The following is a 23,181-nucleotide window of genomic DNA, read 5'->3' as shown; positions in this document are numbered from 1 at the left end:
CTCCTTGCTTGGTGGTGCTTGTCTAACCTGTTCTTAACAATCTCCAGTGATAGGTTCAGCACCATCCCTAAGCAATCTATCTTAATGATAGGTGCTCTTAGATCATTTTCTAAAACAGTTCAAAAGAGACTTCGACACCGTTGAATAAAATGATTCTATACTCTTCTCAAAGTGCAAATACACAAAGCTCGATCCGAGAAATTGAACAAGTAAGCTGAAAACAAAGGAGGTAGAGAGAGGAAGAAAAGAAATGCTGCAAACAAAGAATTAAAAAAAGCAGTCTGGGATTATCAGCTTATTCATCTTTCAGCCTTTACTTTTGTCCAGCCCTGTTGCAACATTTCATACTGGTCTGCTTTCAGAAATCTGTGGGACAGGAGTGGAAAGGTGTGGTTGTTTGCATAGAGGGTGGTAAAAAATCCTCCTGTAACAGAGACGGCATAGGTAGGAGAGGTGAGAGTTGGTGCCAATATAAAGAAGCATTTTTCAGTCTCTGAGAGTTAAAGTAAAAGCACTTAGGGGCACATCCTCACAGCAGTGACTTGGAGATAAAAAGTCATACTTAGGCAATATTGAGGCAATCATTTTTCTTTTAATACTGCAGGTGAAAAAGCTCGAGCTAATTGTAAGTGGGGTATAAGAAAACACAGCTCTGAGTGTAAATGTAGATATGCCATGGCCAAAGCTAGTGAAACATGTTGGAGACCAAGAAAAGCTATTTCAAATGAACCTTCTTTCTAACAATAACAATTTCTTGCTTGTGGTTCCTATAATTTCCCACTGAATTCCATTGTTCACTTAATAGTCCCAGAGTATCTCCCTAGCTAGCTGTCAGTGTCTAAACGGGCCTAACTCTGACCCCTCTCTTTGCTTCCCTGTCCTTCTGCTCTTCAATCTCAATAAGTCCTGTGTGCCAGAAGTGCCCAATCTCATCCCAGGAGTGATTGTCAGAGACTATGCTGTGGTTATGTATTTCTTCTTGAGTTTTCCGAAGAAAAAGTGCTGTTGAAGGTAAGAGTTAGCCCTGAAGTTTGAGATGAGAAAAGTAAGAAGTGATTTTTTTTATTCATTATTCAGTGTCCCTCATTTTGAAAATCTTTTCTCCACCTTAATTTTGAAATGGAGTACTTTTCCTTTGAAATATCCCAGTACTAGATTGGTAATTAAAGTTATGCCTTTTGTTTGGCCTACTGGCAAAACCAGAGGAAGGGTCATTGATATTATTGACCAAAAAGGCTGCATTTTCTCCCTCCTACAGTGTTGCATAACCAGAAAAAAGCCACAACCATTTCACAAAACACAACCCTTCACAAATGATTTAGAAGTCATTATTGCAGCAAAGCCATAATTAAACATTTTATTCCTTAGTGAACATGGTGCATTCACAAAATAGAGATATTTTTGCAATCCTTGCCTGGTATACTTTGGGTTAATGTTGCTGGTACCCTCTTATGATCTCGCTGTTTGTCTTTCTACTAAAGGAGTTGCTTGGTGATGGAGTGCCAAGTTGTGCACTTTAAAGGGAGGCTTGCTAAGTCCTGTGAGAAAAAGTTTTGTACTGATGAAATACTATACTAGCAACTAGGATGAAAAACACTTAGAAAATACTTGCTATGCCGCAGCACTCACCTAGAAAATACTTGCTATGCTACAGCATTCTGAAATGCACTTTAAAACAAAACTATCAAAAGTATTCAACTCTTCCAGCTGGCAAAAATCTCAGTAAACACAATTCTTTAACAAAATTTTCTCTTCTGAGTCTGGCATGCCAGAGATTGATGGGGGAGGGGATCTGCAAAGAGGAAATTTGTGATTCTGTGGTAGAAGGAAAACTATTAAAGAGGAAGGGTGAGCTAAGGTTACTTGGCTGTCTTATAAGAAATGTCTCCTTAGCATCACCTTTATAGTGAGAATTAGATCAGGAGTTCAATGGTTTCTTGGGCTCAAAAGGAGGAAATAAATAAATATTGAAAAGACTCCACATTTTGAAGAATACTGTGGAAAAAATACTCCTTGAATTCTAGTCGACAAGCAAAAACCTGCAACTTACACTTCTTGACAGTATGGACAACCTACTTCTCAAGCAAATAGTATTTGTCAATAATTACTTACTATGTGCCTTCACTGTACTGCTGGCTGACAGTGTGCAGGGCTCAGCCCCCAAAGCCATGAAGGCAGAGTTTACTGCTCCATTCCATTAGTTCCTCAGTCCCCTTTATGAAGCATGGGAGTTATTGCATCCATCTGAGGTTAGCACTTCATACTGAAAAATTACTGCTATTCCCAGCACACGTGTTAATAGTTATTACTGGAGTTAACATAAAATGAAATAGAAAAATAGAATGCCATGACAAAATCCTGTCCAACTCCTTGGTAAGTGGTACTTTTAGAGCCTCCTAAGGTCTTCTGCTTCCTTTCAAGCCACTCATTTCAGACTGTAATGGGTCTTGCTTTTATGACCATTTTCAACCACCCCATTAGCAGCAGATCCCAAGAGAAGCATGCCAGTGATGCCTATACATCTAATGGATGCATGAGTCAGAGTAATGAACAGTTAGTACTTTGAATCCAAAGAATGGAAAAATAAAAAGGAGTATCCTGATTTTTCCTGCAAAAGCCAAAAATCTAAGAACCATGATACCAGAAGCAAAGAGAGCACATGAGTTCACAGAGCAGTGAAGCAATGCAAGGAAACAGATCTGGGAGGAATAAAATAGGTAAACTCACCTATTTATTGTTGCAAGATGTTAATATAGTTACTCTGGCTAGCACAAACAGCAAGTGTTTATACTCACATTAGCACTACAATTCAAAATTTTCCTACAAAACTGCAAGGTTGTGGACACACTGGAATTTCAAGCAGAGAACAGAATACATAGTAACTGATCATTTCCTATGCAGCAAGAATTTCCATGTGATGATGCAGGGGTTTTTATTAGCTAGCAGAAAAGCTTAGTAGAAAATAATCCCTATCCAAGAGGCTTGTGTCAAAGAGCTTTTAACTGGAGGGGGGATAAGTTACAATGCATGATGTTAATGTCTTTTTCTGATTTCTCATCCATTCCTATCCTTAGAAAATGAACAGTCTCTGTGAATAGACAGCATTCCCAAACTATTGTTGAAATGCAGCTCATGTTATCTGTTCAGTGAAAAGCTACACATAGTCTGTGTCTTGGTTTCAGTAGCAGAAATGGAGAACAGTTACATGAAGATCATCTCAGACTCTTGTTTTTTTCCTTGAGCTTTCTCTCCTAAAGCTACTCGACCTAAATCCCTTCTTCCACAGGGACACCATTCTGACTTTCACTATAGTAAGACAGGAAAGCAGCCTTCTGCTCTTGTGGGTCATAATCTCCCCTCTAGTCATATTGTCCAGCAAAAATCAACATAGGCTAAAAAAAGCTAATGTGATGATGCTGCAAAACCACAGATCTCTTTCAGAGGCATTTAAACTGATGAGGATAAGTGGAAAAGCCATGGGCACAACAGTTCTTCTTCTTTACTCATTCAGGATTATTTTGCTGAAAGCAGAGAGGACCAGCTAAACAATGTTTTAAAGAAAGGGGGTGAAACAAAAGAGTCTGACTCAACATGCCACTATGTTTTATTTAACTGTATTGGGTGTGGGAACTATTGGCAGTGGGAGAAGGGGTGGGAGCTTCAAGGTGGCCTCTGTGAGAAGCCACCAGAGCTGCCCCATACCTGTCACAGCTGGTTCCAGCTGGCTCCAACCAAACCCCCATCAGGGCATGGCTGAGCCCTGCAGCCAAGAAGGTGGCACCTCTGGGGAAGCAGGTTTAAGAAATGGACAAGCAGTGAGGAATGAGGGGGGAAAAAAAATGTGATAAACAATTCTGTGACCACCAAGGGCAGAGAAAGAGGATGCTGGAGGTGCTCCAGGCACTAAAGCAGAGACTGCCCTGCAGTCCAAGGATCAAAGTGAAGCAGCATCCCCACTGCAGCCTGGGAGGGGGGGACACCATGCCAGAGGAAGGAAATATGACCCAAAGAAGCTGCAACCCATGGACCCCATGAGAGTTGTTTTTGTTTTGAGTTTTTTTTCCTGCAGGGATTGTATTTCATGGAAGGACTCATTTTGGAGCAGGGAAAAAGTGTGAGGAGGAAGGAGCAGCCAAGAGGAATAATTTTAGACTGCAAACCTTCATTCCCCAACCCTCTACACTGCTTAGGGGCAAGGAGGACTTGGGAAGGAAGGAGGGGGCTGAACCTGGGAAAAAGTTAAGAGGGGAAAGTATTATTTTAGGTTTTGTCTTTGTTTCTCACCACCTAAATCTTGTCAATAATTTGCATTAATTTTCCCCAAAATGAGTCTGTTTTACCTGTGACAGACTTGGTGTGTAATCTCCCTGTCCTTACCCAAGGACCCATGAGATTTTCCTCTAGTTTTGTCTCCCTGTCCTGTTGAGAGAAAGGGAGCGAGCAGCTGGATGGGTGTCTGACAGCCAGTTTCAGTTGACCCATCACAATAACTAAAGCCAGAATTAAGACCTTCCCAAATTAAGAATTAAGGCCTTCCCAAAACAAGGGAGACATTGTGGCAAATTGCTTTTTCCTCAAGATATTGAGTAAAGCTAAAAATGACACTTTTTCCTTTCTTCAACAATGGAAGTCAAAACATTTTTGCTGTAACTGTAATGTTACACTCACACATGAACTTTTACATTCAAGATGCAGCAAAGTTATGTGGCATTAATGGACCATAAAAATCACATTCTACCATGTCTTCATTCTGAATTTAACTACTTATTTCACAGGCTAGAGGAGATGAGCTATGAAACTGGCTTGTAAGACCTGAAATTCTGTTTTCTGAGACTTTGAATTTATTTTTTTTCAGTATGCATTTAGGGATGAGATTAAAAAAAAATTAGATTGTGGAGCTTGATAGTAAGGATAACAAAAACACAATAATTGAAAAAGAAAGTCAGACAATTTTTGTAGGCATTGAAAAGTACTGTAGAATTATCTTTCTTCATCAGGACAGTATATTCAGAAAACTTTTTCGTTAACTACCACTACTTTTTCCTTGTATGTCATAGTGCTCTTTACATGGTTAACTCCTTTTATTTTTAGAACACCTCTGAGTTCTAGGACTATATTCAGGACCAAAGACTAGCAATATGTAACCCCTATCTTTGCTGGGTTTCACAAGAATCGTATGGAAGAGAAGTTCACAAAAGAGACTTATCACTTCTCTCAGGAAGAGACAACCACAAAGAGGACAAAAGAAGCACTATGTGAACTCCTCATCCCTTTTTCCCCATGAGAAAAATTGTACCTCACAAAGATTCAGCATATCTTTACTTTTCCTAAATTTTAACTCAGGGTTGTAGCAAAAATACATATTAAATATTTAAGGACACCTTTTTATTCATTTTTCTGTATGTGGGAACTATGTGAGGCTACATTTGGGAACAGAGGAGCTGAGAACTTCTATTACTGCTTTACTTCCTTAGCTATTTTTGTTATCCTCTGGAGAAGACATGAATTTTCATCCCATTGTAGCCATCAGGCATGAACTACTTTTCTAACAGTCTTATTGATTACAGAATTATCATTCTAGTCCTTTCCCCCTTTTTTTTTTTCCTGCTTGAATCCTATATCCTTCATACCTATATATATATAAAAATATATATATACAAATATATTATATATATATGAATATATAAATAAATATTAATTGACCAAATCTGTATTATGTTATCCCTTACACAGACATAAGAACAGAACCATAGGGTAATTTTGTCTTGTGTGTCGCTTAAACTCTTGTCCTAGGTTCTAAGCAAAAATTTTCTCAAGATATATACTGATTTATGTCAAGTATGAGATGTATTAAAAACCTGCTTTTAATTTCTGCCAGTTAGCATTTAATGTGAAGAAGAGAAATACTGTCCCCTTGTCATGAATAGCATGCAAGAACCCAAACCCTGTCCACCCAAAGGAAATTTCTGAGTTTATAACTCAGTGGTATTGCAGTTCTATCCATTTTGATGTCTGATTCCTGATTGTTTTAAGAGGACATACACATGTAATTTAACACCTAATGTTTTTTTCTCTTTCTTCCTTCCTCTCTTTTCTCAGAACAAATTATGACATCGACATCTAAAGGAATTTTCCGGCCATTTTTTATTATCTTCATCATCCTTGGTTGTTTCATGGCACTTATATTAATTTATATCAAACCAACAAATAGCTGGATCTCTGGTCCTATAGAATCAGCCAGTTCAGTTCTGAAAATGAAGAGCTTTTTTTCTTCCAAAACTGATAGTCTTAATGAAACTACCATTTTGATCTGGGTTTGGCCATTTGGTCAGACATTCGATCTAACATCCTGCCAAACAATGTTCAATATCCACGGGTGCCATCTGACTATTGACCGCTCCCTATACAACAAATCCCACGCTGTTCTCATTCATCACAGGGACATCAGCTGGGATCTGACAAATTTACCTCAGCAAGCCAGGCCACCATTCCAGAAGTGGATTTGGATGAATTTGGAGTCTCCAACTCATACTCCACAGAAGAGTGGCATTGAACACCTCTTTAACCTGACCCTGACTTATCGGCGTGATTCAGATATTCAGGTGCCTTATGGCTTCATGATGGTTGGGACAAGTTCCTTTACATTTGAAATGCCAAGCAAGGAAAATTTGGTCTGTTGGGTGGTTAGTAACTGGAACCCTGAGCACGCTCGAGTCAAGTATTACAATGAGCTTAGCAAATACATTGAAATCCATACGTATGGACAAGCCTTTGGAGACTATGTCAATGATAAGAACTTGATTCCTACTATCTCCTCTTGCAAATTCTACCTTTCCTTTGAAAATTCCATCCACAAAGATTACATTACTGAGAAACTTTACAATGCTCTTCTGGCTGGATCAGTACCAGTTGTTCTGGGCCCTTCCAGAGAAAACTATGAGAATTATATTCCAGCAGACTCTTTCATACATGTGGAAGATTTTCTCTCACCCCGAGAGCTGGCAGAGTACCTTCTGATGCTCGACAAAAATAACAAGATGTACCTTAGTTATTTCAACTGGAAGAAGGATTTCTCAGTGCATCTTCCTAGGTTCTGGGAATCACATGCATGTCTTGCTTGTGATCATGTGAAAAGACATCAGGAATACAAGTCCATTGGAAATTTAGAAAGATGGTTTTGGAACTAATTTGTGTATGTTTTTGTGTGTGTGCACTTTTTTAAAGAAGCCAGAAGAAACTTCAGTCCAAGTGGAGAGGAAAGGAAAAGGCAAAAAATAGAAGGAAAAGAGAACCGTATGTCATGGTTTATCAGCTGTCCTCTCTTGGCTACCCTATTTATATTTTGTAAAAGATTTTAAAAGATCATCATCAGCAGTCATCAATACTGAGTTTTAAATTGTAACGTATATAGTAATTATGTGCACTGAAGAATATTTGATTGTTTACTATAATTTCTAATCAAAATTTTCCATATTTTTTTGTTAGATATGTTGCAGCCTTACACTCAAAATAGTTGTTTTTAATGCATTTTTTAACTATTTTTAACATTACATTTGATGTTTGACCTGATTGAAAACTGAGGACACAACTTTTAACGCCAGAGAGAACTTTAAGAACACACTTTGCTGTTCCAGTCTGAAATGTGTGTAATATTTCAAAAGACAGTAAAGTTTTTATGGTTCATCTTACATTTTAAGAACACAGTAAAGTTCAATACCTACCATTAATACAGTGTGAACAATTGCACCCATTTTAAGGGTGATGATGCTAGGAATGTAGTTTTTAAAAGGTGTTACAGTAGTTGACAGTCTTTTTTTCTAAAAGGATGATGTTTCCTAACAAATAGCACCATTAATTAACTTTAGGAATATGTCTGTTCTTCCCCTCTGAAGAATAAAGAAGTCACATATAAAGAAGATAAACAACCTTACTGACCAAAGCTCAGAATCATCCAGTTTTTGACTGTATTTAAATGCAGCAAGCCCCTAAGTCTCATTATGTCTCAAGTATTGTTTACCCAAACCAGGGCTGTAATTAGTGTTATACTGATACAGATATAAACAGATTTTAACATAGGCATTTGATTACATCAGCCTTACACACTGAATTCAGCTGGTAATAATGGATTTTTAGAAATAACTTCTGGAGAAATTTTAGTAATTTCTCTCATATAATTTCTTGAATAACTGTGAACACATCCTCAGTTCTGTAAAAATCTGTTGAACTTTAACTGCAGATGGACAACTTTCTGTTATGATTCAAAATGTGGTGGAAAATGACAAAACAGTTTATTTTCTGAAAGAATCATGGAAAGTCATTAAGTCATAAGGCTGGCATATTAAACCATTCAACTCATTAAGCTGAGGAATTTTGATTTTTGAAAATACTTTATCTGACAGGTACCAACAAATGCACTCTTAAGAGCAGCAGTTGCTATTAAAATTTGAATATATAAATAGGCTCTTAAGTATTATATTTGCTCTGATAACAAACATGAAAAAGTGGTGATTGTCATGATTGCTTAAGATGTTTGCATTTAACATGTTTCATTTCATTTTATTATTTTCTTTTTTTTCAGCCAAGACTTAAATATCTGATTGTAATATAAATTCATACGTACATGGTTGGTTTAATGACATAAATGTATGAGTATATTTAGGCATTCAAGTGTAAGAAAATCAGCTTGTTTTTTCAGGTCAAAATGTTACAAAACACCCCTTCTACTGGAAAAAAAATAGGAAAACATTTCAGCTTATGTGATAAAGTATAAGGCCTTTATCAAGCAAAGTAATTCATCAAGTATTGAAGATTAAGCTTGCAGAAAACAGTGTGGCTGAATTAAAAGAATAAGGTGTAAACAATGATAAACATTTAGGAAAATATAAAGTGATATGTCAGATTTATTTTTTTTTACTCCAGGCTGGAATAGAAACACAGAAGGTTATAACAGTAATGCACTTCAGTTCCTAAAACAGGAAACTCCACAGAAAGGTTATAGAAACATTATGCCACTGCTTTGGCTGGATCATCTGACTCTCTCAATGTTGGAATCTGGAAGTCCTTTACACTGATCTCAGTGGAAGGTACATTCACGTCTTGGTGAGCCTCTTATTTCATTCCTCATTTGAGATAGTGGGAACTGTCCTGTGTTATAGGGCTTACGTCAAACCAGAGTGGTTTCTTGGCATCAAGAGTCAGCCAATAAATACTTACACAACTAAGTACAACAATAAGATACATGATTTGTCACTATAAACATCAATCAGCATATACACAGGAAAAATTTGAAATTTATGAGAAATTCTAAGCTTCTAAGTATTGTCATTGCCTCTCTGGATGCAGCCATCATGGCTAATCTTGGGCTGAATTTTAAGCCAGTCTTCTGGTGGAACTGCAAAGAGTTGTTCACTTCACAGAAACTGCATAAGGGTTATATACTTTGCATTCAGGACGCATTGCTAAAATTGTCCCAGATTAATAAAACAGGAGAGCAATCTAATTCAGACTGAACTAACCAAGAATCATTGCCAAATCCTAAATTAGAGGAATGAACCTAATGCCTTGCTGATATTCCCGAAGAGTGTGGGCTGGAATGTGAGACAAGCATTTTATAAAGATTTTAAGGTGATCAACAAGTATCAAACCTTAAGAAGTTCTGGATCTGACAGAAAACAAAGCATCTTCAGGTATGTCCAGCCTAGGTGGTACAAGATGTGAAGCAATAGATGTAAAACATCTGGAGTCCCTGCATGCATAAATGCAGTCTGAATAAACCTACACACCTAACTCAGAGAAGAATGATTCTAGCCTGTATGTAACATTAAGCATTGTGACAACTGTGCACCTTCAGTGACCTACTCTACATGAACAGCTTTCAAAAATAAACAGAAACAGTAAATCACTGTGAAAGAGAATGGGCAACACCAATTAATGATGGAAGATTAAATCACAGAATTAGTTAAAAGAGAGATCAAGGTATACCTTCCTACCACTGGCAAAAGTAGGTAGTTGTACAAGGAAAGAGAAATGGAAGATAAGAAGTCACACCAGCTCTTAGTATGTTCTCAGCAATTTTGTTTCAGGTATTTGTTTTATTTTATTTGCCAGCGTACAATAATCTTGCATATGCACTTGTCACAAGTTAACGCAGCGGTCGCCGAAGACAGAGAGTAATCATTATTCTTTCTTTTTCAATGGTTTTTTCTGGATGTTTTTAGGCTGTTTGTCATGCACTGAGCTATCAACATTACTGCCTGTCTCAATGTGGAAAATGAGATCCAAAACAAATAAAATACTAACTGCAGGTGCTTTGCTACCCCACTGAATATGATCAGGCATCTGAAAAAACTCACAGCGGATCCTTCTAAAGCAATTTCCCTTTCATTTTGCAGACACTAGATGACTACAGCAGCTCTTGCTCTGTGTGAGATCTACATTCCTTAGTGAATCCTGATTTCCAGTTTATTTGAATACCTCTTGCTATCCGAGATGGCTGTACTCACAGTGAGCAAGCAGCCTGAGGAAGGCCTGCAGAATGAGCAAGACACATCCAGCAAAATATTTGTCTTTTAAAAAACAGATCAAATAAAATGAAAGGTGGACTGAAAAAGCACAAATATGGGGATTTGTAGAGTTCATGCAAGCTGTGCATAATATGGGAGCCTGGCACTAACTGGGCACACTAAACACCTGCTCAGTGTTTCTAGCGACCCATGTTTGTTCCTCAAACAGTTTTTTTTGAAAAATAATCAAAAAACAAAATGCATCATTTTCTCCCATCTCTAATCAAGCAAGCTTCAGTTAAATATCAATAACTGTTGCTGATTAATCAAGAATGGTACCCCTTTTGGTCTTGATTTCTCTCCTTTACTACATAAAAAATAAGATTCTGGAGGAATCTTCATGTCTTCATGCAACAACACATTTTGAACTTGATCTAAGACAGACCATAGCACATGACCATGAGACTCAAGCACATGCTTAAATTTGAGAGCATATTGAATGCTTCAAGGCACTGGGGCTTCAAAGAGTATGTTTTTCTGCCTATGGGAATTGTGCCTGTAGCCTGTAGCCAAAAGAGGCAAATTTGTGTGACTTTTTTTGCACCAGGTGTGCCCATCCTGTGAGTAGATGGCTACTCTACACTGAAAACTGTTTAGACTAATTCTGGCCTAGTGTCTATCCAATATACCTTGGCCCTAGTCTTCTGCTTCAGTGTGCCACCATCTCCTCATGTTACCTGTTCAGCTTGGCACTCCACCTTATAGCTTCCCTGTGTTCTGTAGGGTGAATGAATCCACATATCATAGAAAGAGGTGAAAAGAGATGAGGTTTGCTAATAGTTCTGTCTTAGGGAGACTGCGTTAGGGAGAAAGCATAAAACCTGGTCATGTGTACATCCTTTTAATCTGCACTGAGAGTGTCCTAGAGAGGGACAGTTTCAGCCACACCTGATTTTCCTCTTGGAGGAAAATATTTGGTTCAGTATAAATGGGACTCTGTGAGTGATCAATTGTGCTTGCAAATTGGGGTGAAGAGGTGTCTTGGTGCAGGCTGACAAGGAAGCTTCTTACCTATTTAGGCCTAAAAGCAAAAGTTAATCAAATACTGAAGTATTTCCTTGGTCAAAACTAGTACATTATTAAGAAGGAAGTCTCAAGATTTTTATCTATCTGTTGGTGGGCTATTTCATTATTATTGACTGAGTTCTGTTTCCTTTGTTTTCAATATAGGTGATTTTAAATATTAGAACCCAATCAATATGATTAATATGAAATAGTTCTTTGAGCTTCATCTTTGACTCCATGCTTAGGGAAATCTTCCATTGGAGTCAGCAGTTGTTTTTGGAAGATTTCCATACAAGTAGTATAGGAATAGGGCTAAGGTGGAATGGTTGGAGTAAGAAACAACATTCTTATTTATGGATATTTTCCTTCTAATATTTGAATAACTGGTTCTAATGCTATAGCCAATTCTACCTTCATAGGATCACTGTGAAATTCATACTAGTATATTCAAAATGGTATAGAAATGCAAATAAATTGACTAAATACACCATGCAGGAGTACTTTTAATTAAAGACACAAATGCCACAGAGTGATACAGTAGATAAAACCATAAACTCATGAGAAGTAATCACCCTGTAATCACTCATGAGAGACATCACCCTGCAGTTTTCATATTGGAAAAAGTCACTTCAGAACTCTATTGAAAAGGTAATTAATTGTGAATATTTTATGTCACCATATTCTCTAAGCAATTAACTGAAACCAACAGTCTCCGTGCAGTGATTTGCTCATGTGGCACAGAGCCTTTCACCTCCAGGTTAATAGGCTGAACTATGAGGAGGTTGGTGCAGACTGCTCTTTGGCAAGCTCCAGGAGATAACTCAGTGATCACAATCAGATTTTTCTCATCCCTGCTTTCACCCAAGGAGGCAAAGAACTGAACCAAGACTCATCTTGGCATGCTCATGAGATGGCTTTGAATGCCCTCAGTCCTAAATTCTGCATCATCCCTGTTTAAGATTACACAGAAGATTTTTTTGTTCCAAATGAGTCTTGGCTTTTTTTTTTTTAAATATGGTGCCAGTCTGTACAAATGAAGTATTGCTATGTGGGATGAGCTCTACATTAGCATTCCTAAGTAAAAAGTTAGTAGGAAAATAATCTAATCATTGCAAATTGCCAGCATAAGTGTTTTCTATTCTTTACATTAATTAATTAGACCAGTGGAAAACAGGCTTTGATAAAACCACGTCCTACTGTGTAGATAACAGCCTGTTTGGATCCCACCACAAGGACATGCATGGTAGCAAAATTTTAAAGATAAATGGTAAACCAAATCAGTCTGCTGTATGTTGTTTGGCAAATGAAATAACTGCAAAATCTACATTTTTGTTTGCTGTTTTGTTTTCTAACATATGTTATAAGAGGTCTGGAAAGCTCATTCCTTGGTGCAATTTAGAGTTTTGAAGATTCAGTGGACATACTGAAGAGAAGCAAGTGAGAAGCTTTTCCATCTACACAAAGTCCTAATGTGCCAAACCCTTTCCAGTGAATGAACAAAACAGTTAAATATGCTGACTTTTTATTAAGATTTGCAAAATCTTCTATTAACGCACTGTAATTTTGCACTATTTTGTATGAAAAGAAAAAAGGAAAAAGATAAAAGGATCTGATAAAGAAACAGAAAAAAAATCTAAAAATAGATGCCAAATGTATAGTTTGTAAAATACTATTTTTCTTATGTAAGGTATCATCACATTGTGAATCTAACTGTGTTATTGTAAACTGTGAAAAATGTGAGGTACTCTTGTGACATACCCTATCAAGGGCCATTTCTCACACATTGATTAGTCACCTGTATTTGTTTATATGAAACATATTCATAAATCTGAGATCACTTTTCTACTTATTTTTTGTACAATATTTTTCCACATTTACAACACAACTGTTATTTTATATCAAATATTAATTTTGCTTTAAAATATTGTTTGACTACGTGGGTGGGTGTCTTACATGTGCCAGAGATTCAAAGCTGTAACAAAGATAATTCAGACTCTATTCTTTGCCAAACTGTAATGCTATTTAAATCAAATATGTTTTGTTGAACAAGCAGGCACACTGTCAATAAACAATAGTTTCTCTTCCATGAGAATGATGATAATGTTACATTTACTAGGATAAATGCCAGGTAATTATGAGCTGCATTTCCCTGCTGTCTCCTTCTATGTTGGGGAATAAAAACTGGGTGCCATAGCTGAATGTCATTGATGTTCAGCCACTGACATAATGTGCCATGCATGGACTTGATCTCTGACATGTATTGATGAGAATTAGGAGCAAAACCTTTAAGCTGCTTGTTAAACCCACTTCCTGTGGTATATCACATGAAAGTGGAATGGTTGACATATGTAGGACTGGTACAATCTCAGTAAAGATAGTGACTTCTGTACGTGTGGAAACATGGGACCACATTTACTCTCTTAGTGCAAGATAAGGACCAAAGTCACTTTCATGTGTATTTGAGCTCACACACATAGTATTTAGTGGGATCTGATACGAACCCTTGCTTCATGTTCCCAACAAATGACATTCCTTGTACTGACAACTTAAACTTTTGTTTGACAGAGTATATCTACAATGCATTAATTCATGTGTAAGAAATAGTAACCATGAAAAACTGAATTTTAATGAAAATAATGAAGAGCATTCTTACCTGCAGGCACATTTTAAGATGCCATGGTAAAAGGAGATCTTGTAAAAAGCTGTATTTTTATTTATTTGTGATTGTATATTTTGCCCCATAATTTAGATATTTTATAACAGGTATTCTACCAAACTGTTCCTTTGTTCCCTTTGAACAATATCATCACTCTGAGATGCATCTGGAAAATGTAGAGGTTGAAACACTAATGATTTTCAGTATTTTTTTTTAATTTGATGTTGCTAAACTTTCTTCTGATTACCTGCAGCTATGTTCAGAATTTTCAACACAATTTGACTGCAGTCAGAGGACACATACTTTATGCAACTACAGGTAACTGTAACCATTTCGAGGACTTTCATAATTTATGTGAAATTAATATTTCAGAAATCTCATTCCAAGATGGTTAAGAAGCAGTTCACTGACTTGTATTTATTGAGCACTGGAATTCTCCCCAAAGGATAAACACTGAATTATGTAAATAATAGTGCTCTATATACGCCTAACAAATTATTGTAATAGGTATATTTAAAATAAAAAGAGATCATTCTAAGTGTACTATAGTCTTGGATCATTATTTCGGAGGTCTAATGTAATTCTTGTTCTTATTGTGGCAGCTCCTACAGTGAGTCTGGTCTAAAGACTGTTGCTAGCCATTGCTATGGCTTCTGGCTGAGGTTTCACCAGCAGAATTTTAGGTTTTTTTAAGCTGTTATGCAACAAAATCTTTTAAATGTTCCAGATCAGACTGAGTGCACATGGACTGTTGCATGGGTTTTCTGGGTACAGTAAGCAAGACAGCTGAATCAGAATGGTGCTACAGCTAAAGTTACTTTGCCTTGCTTTGAGCAAGGCTGTTATGCAGCACTCTCTGAGCAATCATTTTATTTTTCTGATTTTAGAATATATTTGCTACTGGAAAATGGGCTTTATTAAGTCTAGGAAATCTTACCAAAAAAGCCAAACAACTATCTTTAAAAGTTCTCAGTGGAATAGAGTAGTAATTTACATACTCATATTTCATTGCTTTATCTAGTGTACAAAGAGCCTATATTTGCAGAGCTTAACTGTATCACAAATGTTAATGCAATGTTATCAGTTTTATTTTTAAATATATATGCAAAAAATTGAAATAGCTGCCACAGGAATAAATGTCATAAATAATGCCCTGTTCACAGTAGCACAGAGCATTTGGTCTCAGTGATCGTAAAGTTTAGCTTAGGCAGATAATTATTTCTGTCTGCTGTGGAGCTTGAAGAATGGATTGAGATTTTCTAAAATCCTTTTCCTTTTTTATCAGACAGGAAAATTTGCTCCTGAGCTAATAAAACTTTGCTAATCCGGATAGGTTCTTCAAAAGTCAGAGCAAGCATAGAGTCGTGCGCTTGGGGAAGAAGAACCCAAGCACCAGCATAGGTTTGGGGTACACCTGCTGGAAAGGAGGAGATGCTGCTGCAGTTCAGAGGAGAAGGATTTGGGGTCCTGATAGATAGATAGATAGATAGATAGATAATTATCCGTGAGCTGGCACTGTGCCCTTCCTGCCAGGAAGACAAATGAAATCCTGGGTTTCTTAAAAATATTGTGGATAGTAGGTCGAGGGAGGTCATTCTCCCCTTCTACTCTGCCCTGGTGAGGCTACATCTGGAATACTGCATTCAGTTCTGGGCTCCCCAGTTCAAGAGAAACAGGGAACTAATGGAGAGAGACCAGGAGAAGGCAACAAAGGTGATCGGGGGCCTGGAGCATCATTTTCATGAGGAAAGGCTGAGAGAGCTGTGACTCTTTAGCCTGGAGAAGACAAGGCTGATGAGAGACCTTGTTAATATCTACAAGTATCTAAATGGTGGGTGCATGGAAGATGGAGCCAGACTCTTCTCAGTAGTTCCCAGTTACAGGACAAGGGGCAACAGGCTTAATCTGAAAAAAAGGCAGTTCCATCTAAACATAAGAATTTTTTTTTTTATTATGAAGGTGACAAGACAGTATAACAGGCTGCCCAGGGAGGCTGTAGAGTCCCCTTCTCTAGAGATACTCAAAACCCACCTGGATGTTGTCCTGTATTATGTGCTATGGGTGATCCTGCTTAGGTGGGAGAGTTGGACTAGAAGATCTCTAGAGGTCCCTTCCAACTCTGATGATTCTGTGACTCTGTGAAAAGTTTAATTTATGCCATTTACTCAAACCAAACTCATCATCGTCTTGAACTCATCCTTGAAGAGTACAGAAATTGACTGATTCCATAGTGCATATGAAAAAAGTCCCTGCCACATTTCATTCATTTTTCTCCCTCTCACTTATATTTCTTGCGTTCAAAAACCACATCAGAAAGTCATTCTGCCACAGAACATACATCTTCCTGTCTTAAAATTTTTATGGTTTTTTTTCTTAAATGATCCATTTCTTCTTCTCACTTACAAACTCCCTCTGGATACACCAACTTAGTTGACAAAAAGTTCTGTGTGTTTTGAAAGCCAGGGCTCTGCCTTTAAGTTTCAGAAGCATCTGACCTAGTGATCTGTTCTTAAAAGCACAGCAGTGAATTGAAACTTTAAAAAAGCCAATCATGCATAGAAGGTGTGAGGGTCCAGCAACAGGGCTCTACTAGAGGTGCTGAAAATACATCTGTAGGTGACAAGGTTGCTATGGGCTCAACTTTCTCAAGCAGTGAAATGACCAATAAGCCCCACATAAATTTTACACAGGCTGGTCCTTCAGCACCAAACAGTTTCATTGAATGAAGAAGTATACCTGCAGGTTAGCATGTCTCAGCAAGGCTAACAGAGAAGGTAAGACAGCCCAACAGCTGTGCTACTTCTGGGTCCCCCAGCTGGTTGCATCCTGGCTCACCACATCACAAAATGCCCCATGTGAGTTCTCACACTAATTAAAACAACAGTTCCCTTTTAAGAAATACATTGTCTGAATGTACTTTCTAATTCCAATAAAGTCTTTGGATGGGATAACAAGTCTTCAGGCAGTAGACCTAGCTGTAGTTTAAAGTATCTCAGAGCATATGTCTACATATAGGTGTATAAACATGCAATGAACTTCTAGCCTCACACTACATGTAAAAGAGTTTAAAAAAGTAAACAGAGTCTGAGGGCAACCCAGCTCATCTATTTGAGCACAGAGCCTTTCACCTCCAGGTTAATAGGCTGAACTATAAGGAGGTTGGTACAGACTTTTTCAATCCTGCCTAAGATCACAATCTGAAAGAACATAACTAGCAGTTCAATGACAATTATTATAATTCATTTTGATGTACAACAAATCAGAAAAATTCAAGAAAACAAAGTTGCTTGTGTTGAAAGGTGAAAAATTATGTTTCATTTTTGCAGTCAAAATTAGGTGTTTGATATGTTCTAATTGATCCTTTTATGTTAGATCAATATCCCCATATTTTTGTCTTTAACCAAAAACTTAAGATTTCAATAATAAGTAACATAATATTAGGACTGATTTGGGAAATTGCATATTAATTTAAATAAATTTTTTGTATATTTTCTTTTTCCCAAATGAGGCTATTTTTCAATGACAGGATTCTTGAATGAGGAAAATGTCATCAGCTAAATTTTCCCTCTTCTCTTGACTTCTGTCACTTGTGTGAAGAACACATATTTTTTTATGTGTGAAGAACACATACTCAATGGGATGTTGTTAACCAAAATGTTGAGTCATTGTGAAAGTTTTCAAAATAATTTCTATATAGTCTCAGACTTGCTGCTTTGCCACTATCGTGTTATTCCTGCAATTGAAACAATGTTCTAATCAGCTGATTGCCAGTTTTTGGACATATAATCTCAAATTCTGAAATCTGAAGGTTTTTAAGCTGCTCAATCTTGTTATTAGCACCACTGCAGTTTCTGGCACTTGCTGACATTATCCCCACCTTATGTACACTTGGTTTCCTAAGTGATATCATGCTCTCTCCTACACCCAATGCTGGTTTCTTTACAATCTCTGTCAACATTTTGACATAAGAAAAAAAATTATTCTTTTTCCAGCCAGAATTACTCAAGTCTCTGTAATCTTGAACTGGTGAGCCCTACACCCTGAAACTACTGCCCCTTTATTGTCACTAAATTATATTTAAATCACTGATAAGTGCACTGAAATGAAATGTAACAAGGTACATAAGCAATCAGGTGCTTTTTAATTAATTCTTCTTGTCAACCAAATCTATTGTAGTGCAATTGACCAGATGTGTCAATTACATCCAGAATATAAGGCAATTTTACTTTTTATCCTAATAGAGCTCCAAGCTCTCATGTGGTCCCACTACACCAGACTGAGTCCTGAGCTCCAAGGCAGAACGTGGTACTGAGGGGACAGACCAGGATAACCATTTAGTCAGTCATTATCCAAGATTTCCCTGGTTCCCAGAAAAAACAAACGAACCCCCCCAAAACCAAACAGATACAGAGAGACCATATAATTTGCTACAGTGATATCTGCCTGCACAGGCTCAGCCCATAGCCCGCAGGCTCCATCAACTCTGGCTCAGCACAGTCCTTGACTCTGCACCGAGCCTCCGGGCTTCTGGCTGGCGCAGAGCACCAGGCGGACCTGCAGAGCTCTCCAGCTCTCCAGGACAAGCTGCCCAGCAATAATAAAGTGCAAATATATCTCCAAGCCTTCCTGAGAGCTGGATAGCACTGCCCGGCAAAGAGGATTGAGCCTGCAGGCCATCCAGAGGCCACACGAGATCTAGGTCAACAAGAGAGAGCGTTCAGAAGTGCAGCTTTCTTTGTCTCCATTCTTTTTCATGTCTTTCATGTTGGATGTCTGAAAAATCCTTTTATCTGCCATTTCTTTGATACTAAAAAGCATCCTCTTTCACACTAGCTCTGAGAGCAATGGTACTTAATATTAACACTCAAAACCTCTTACAAAAATTACAGAACCAAAACCTTTATCTTTGTAGTGAATTTACATGTTTCTGTTGCATTACCTTTTAGTTTGTGTTCAAGATGAATGCTTTTCACAAATAAACATATTGTACAGCAAGATAAAGCTCATTTACCTCTTTATAAGGCTCGAGTATATAGTTACAAATGAAAGCAGAGTTCATAAGCTGCATCATATCAAGAAAAATAAGCAGGGATTTGCAACATAACAATTCTCACTGCTACCAATCCCATTCAACCAAGGAGATCAAAGATTTAGGAAAATAGAACTGACCCTTCAGCATCTATCAAAATGTCTTTCTTTGATGTTGCAAACTGTAGACATAAATGGTTTGGGGATTCCGTCGGCACTTAAGTAACCTATCTGAACAAGTGTTTGCAGAATTAGGGTCTTTACTTTCCAAACTGATGCCTTGCATGAGTGCATGTTTTCATCTTTCACATAAAAGAACTGAGGCAGTTTGTGAATGACTTACTACATTTTAGCTAGCTGGGCTGTCTGCACAGGCCACTACAGTCATGACCAGAAAGAATCAGCTCAGCTGATAGCAGTATAAAGAGCAGCTTGCACTGTCCCAGCATCTGAGCATGCTCTTCAAGACACTGCTCCTCTGCAAGGTATCTGCTAAGTCTTTCCACTCAGAAAATCTCTAGAGTCCTCCCTAAAATAAGTCAGAAAGCAGGCCTTAGGTGGGTTTCTAAATTTCTTAATTCCTTAATGAAACCTGTGACTAAGTTCATTGGGAGCATCTGCCTGTGGGGGATATTAATGCACATCTTTATAAAACAGTTGACTTTACAGATGACAACATCATTAATGAAGATGTTTCAGAGATTCATCTCTTAAACTATTAAACACAATAGTTTTAAGGTAAATACAACTTGTCAGATATTTTCAGTTGAATATTTAGATGGTTTGAAAAACACTTAATGCCAGTATCCTTTCTGAAGAGGTAGCTGCCTTCTCCGCACCAACAGTTTTACTATTCTGTAGCATCTGTCTTTTTTCTGCATTTACTGCCAACCTGGAATCTAGGATTTAAAACTAGACTGGAAAGGACACCTTCTTTTCCAGAACACACAGAATTAGCAATTCTCAGCAAATCTGAGCACACTTTTCACAGTTAAGCTTAAAATTACTTGCAAAGCTGTTTTGCTGCTCTGGAAGTTCAGTGTGGCAGGAGTTACACTATTTCTTCCTACAGAAGTCCAGCTCAACCTGTAACAGCACTGCTCTTCAACTTGCAAAGGAAGAAAACCTTTTGCTTAGCCTCATGATGCGTATTCATAACGTTCCATCCCTTGTCCGCTTTTATTTACTCTTCCACGGGTAGAAGAGTGGAATCTCACATCATGAGATTGTCATGCCCTGATATTCTTAGCTGTCAAGAGGAATTTAACGTTCCTGAGTCCAAGTGATTAGACTCAGTACCATAGTATTTGAGATGCTTGGTAACAGCAGATTCAATAATTCTTCTCTAAATGATTTATCCTTTTTCTATATTCCTCCCCAAAGATGCCTTTCTTGGTGGTGTCTCTGGACTTACAGTGATTTCTCATTTTTTGATCAATGGATGACTCCTTCAGTTTGAGAGAATTTCCTAATTACCTCCCTTTAGCTGTTGCTCAGTCCCCTGTTCCCACTACTAGAGAATTCCCTTTATTCATTTACCAGCTCAGCACCCTAATGTTATCTAAAAGCCTTACTTTGTTTTTCTAATTAAACATATTAGCATAATATATATGAAATTGCTTGTGAAGTCCAGAAACATTCATTTCATGTCATTGTTGATTGCATTATTCTAATACTTGCAGTAATATCTCCATTGTGTGACACTGCACCACCCAAGAAGAATATGTGCTTAGTAAGCTTTGTTATCTCCTCTGAAGCTAATTACTTCTGTGGGTTTTGCTTCACGCTGCTTTCTGTTTTTTAAAAGTTTCTCAAAACATCCCTCTCTACCATCATTTTTACCCTGACAACATGGTGCTCTTTCTCACTTCATTTTCCACTTGCCTCTCCATCTTTTGGTGATTTCATCACCAGCCCCACCCTCTAAAAAGACATTTAGCTTTTTTTTGTCCTTTCTCCTATCTGAGGAAGCAATGAAGCTTAGTTTTATGAATTCAGGTCTTGCAGTTGGATTCTCTAGCATATAATTAGGTATGATGTCTGATTAAAGATTTTCTCACAATCAGGACACTCATAATGACTCTCTCTTTTGAATTCTTTGATGTCTCTGGAGGGTTGCATTCATGTTAGCTTTTCTTTCAGAAGAGAGACCTTAAAGGTCTATTTGAATTATCTATTTTCCTGTTTTGATGAACATTATGTGAAAATATTATCTTTGCATCTAGTAATACTCTGTGGTTGATATGCTGGTAAGTTATAAAGTGTGAAGCAGAGACCCATAATGGGAAACACAAGTAGAGTGAGGAAGAGAAGGAAAGAGAGTAATCACTGAAGCCTCATATCCTTAGGAAATTTTTTAAATATTTAATTTTGATACATATCTACCTCCACCATTCAGCAGTATAAATACCAGTCACTAGCAAGCCCATAGAGAAACAAGAGCTAAGTCTTCCACTGTTCATGGAGAAACATGAAAGAAAAAGCCAGTCTCTGTGCTGAAGCAACTGCTGGTTCACTTTTAACCTAATTTTAGTCTGCTTCCCTCTTCTTATGACTGTCTTGATTTTATAAGAATCTCATTAGTTTCCTTCAACACAGTATTTTTCCTCTTCTCTCACCTACAAATACTTTATTCTCCAGTTCTCCAGGTAAAATGTTTTAAACATGACCATGGTAGATAAGAGGTTTTGTTAAAGAAGAAACCATTCCCCAACAGTTTACTCAAACACAAACTGCTCAAAAATAAGCATGCAGCCAAATAGCCATTAAAAATCAATGGTTGGGCAGCCCACAGAACTGCACATTTGGGCAACTGCTTGTGTCTGCTCTTTGAGACATAGGACTGGGCTGGACAGACTCCTAGTCCAGCCCAGTTTGATCCTTTTTATGTCCTCATACAAGAGTGCCATGTTGAGCTTTGCGTGACAGCATCTGAAAACTGACCCACATGTGCCAGAGCTTTTCATTCCTGGTGACAAATGGCAGCACAACATTCACTGGCTGGCTTCTAAAATCCTTTTCTTTAGATACTGAACAGTCTGTGTGCACTCTTCAGGCAAACCCCGTGGCACACAGCTCTTTCAATCAGCCTCAGATATGGCAGCAGGTGGCAGACTGTCTGACTGCATCGTTTGTCTCAAAGCAAGCCTGTTGTGTGAGTTAATTGAAAGCTTATCAGGCTGTACCTACAGGAACTCATGGAAGTGCTAAAGAACATGCTGCCAGGGATGCACAAACCAGCAACACACCTTGGAGGCAGCAGTGTGTGCACAGAGCAATCTCACAGCTACTAATTGCCAGCATCATGACATTGTATGTGGAATCACAAGTAGATTTTTTTGATACTATATTGCTCTGTAAAATACAGACATTGTTTGCTGTTAACTAATTCCAGAGCCAGCATTAGCCTATTAAAGCCACAGATGAGTGGAAGATAGAGATCCCTCAGCCCTCTCTCATGAATATCAGAATACTTGTCCTTGCTTGGGTGCATGCATTTATTTCCACAGCTTTCAGCCACACTGAAATTCTTTCCTTGTCTGCCTTTAAAGTGACTGGGGAATGCCCAAATCTCTCTAAAATACTGCCTTTAGTGAAATTGTGAACCAAATCTTCTAAGGTAGATACAGGCAATGGGAATTAGATCTATAAGGTCACTCTTTCCATCATATCTTTGTAATCTGATATCTACTATTATACTGTTAGAGTGACCTATATAATTACACTGTTAGAATGAATCCTGGTAGCATTTATACACTTGGACAGATTCTGAAGTCCCAGTACCTCCCTGGCACATTTCACCTCATGACAAAAGCTGCTTAATATGAGACTATTCTGTTCTGGAGGATAGACCTGAGTAATATGGACACTTGCTGGCCCAAATGAATGGTCATGGACATATTTCACTAGTAAAATTCAGTTAAAGGTAAG

The 23,181-nt window shown here is 37.8% G+C and overlaps 1 protein-coding gene across 1 annotated transcript; it reads left to right on the top strand.

The window, feature by feature from the left end:
• The first annotated feature begins 6,101 nt into the window (after nt 1–6,101).
• Nucleotides 6,102–7,187, top strand: FUT9 (fucosyltransferase 9). The gene has a single exon (XM_008499696.2). It carries the CDS (start codon nt 6,108–6,110, stop codon nt 7,185–7,187), a length of 1,080 nt encoding a protein of 359 aa, XP_008497918.1. The 5' UTR covers nt 6,102–6,107.
• Nucleotides 7,188–23,181: the final 15,994 nt, after the last annotated feature.

The sequence above is a fragment of the Calypte anna genome, chromosome 3 (assembly GCF_003957555.1).
Source record: "Calypte anna isolate BGI_N300 chromosome 3, bCalAnn1_v1.p, whole genome shotgun sequence".
Taxonomy (NCBI): Eukaryota; Metazoa; Chordata; class Aves; order Apodiformes; family Trochilidae; genus Calypte; species Calypte anna.
This window is presented reverse-complemented; position numbering and strand designations above follow the sequence as displayed.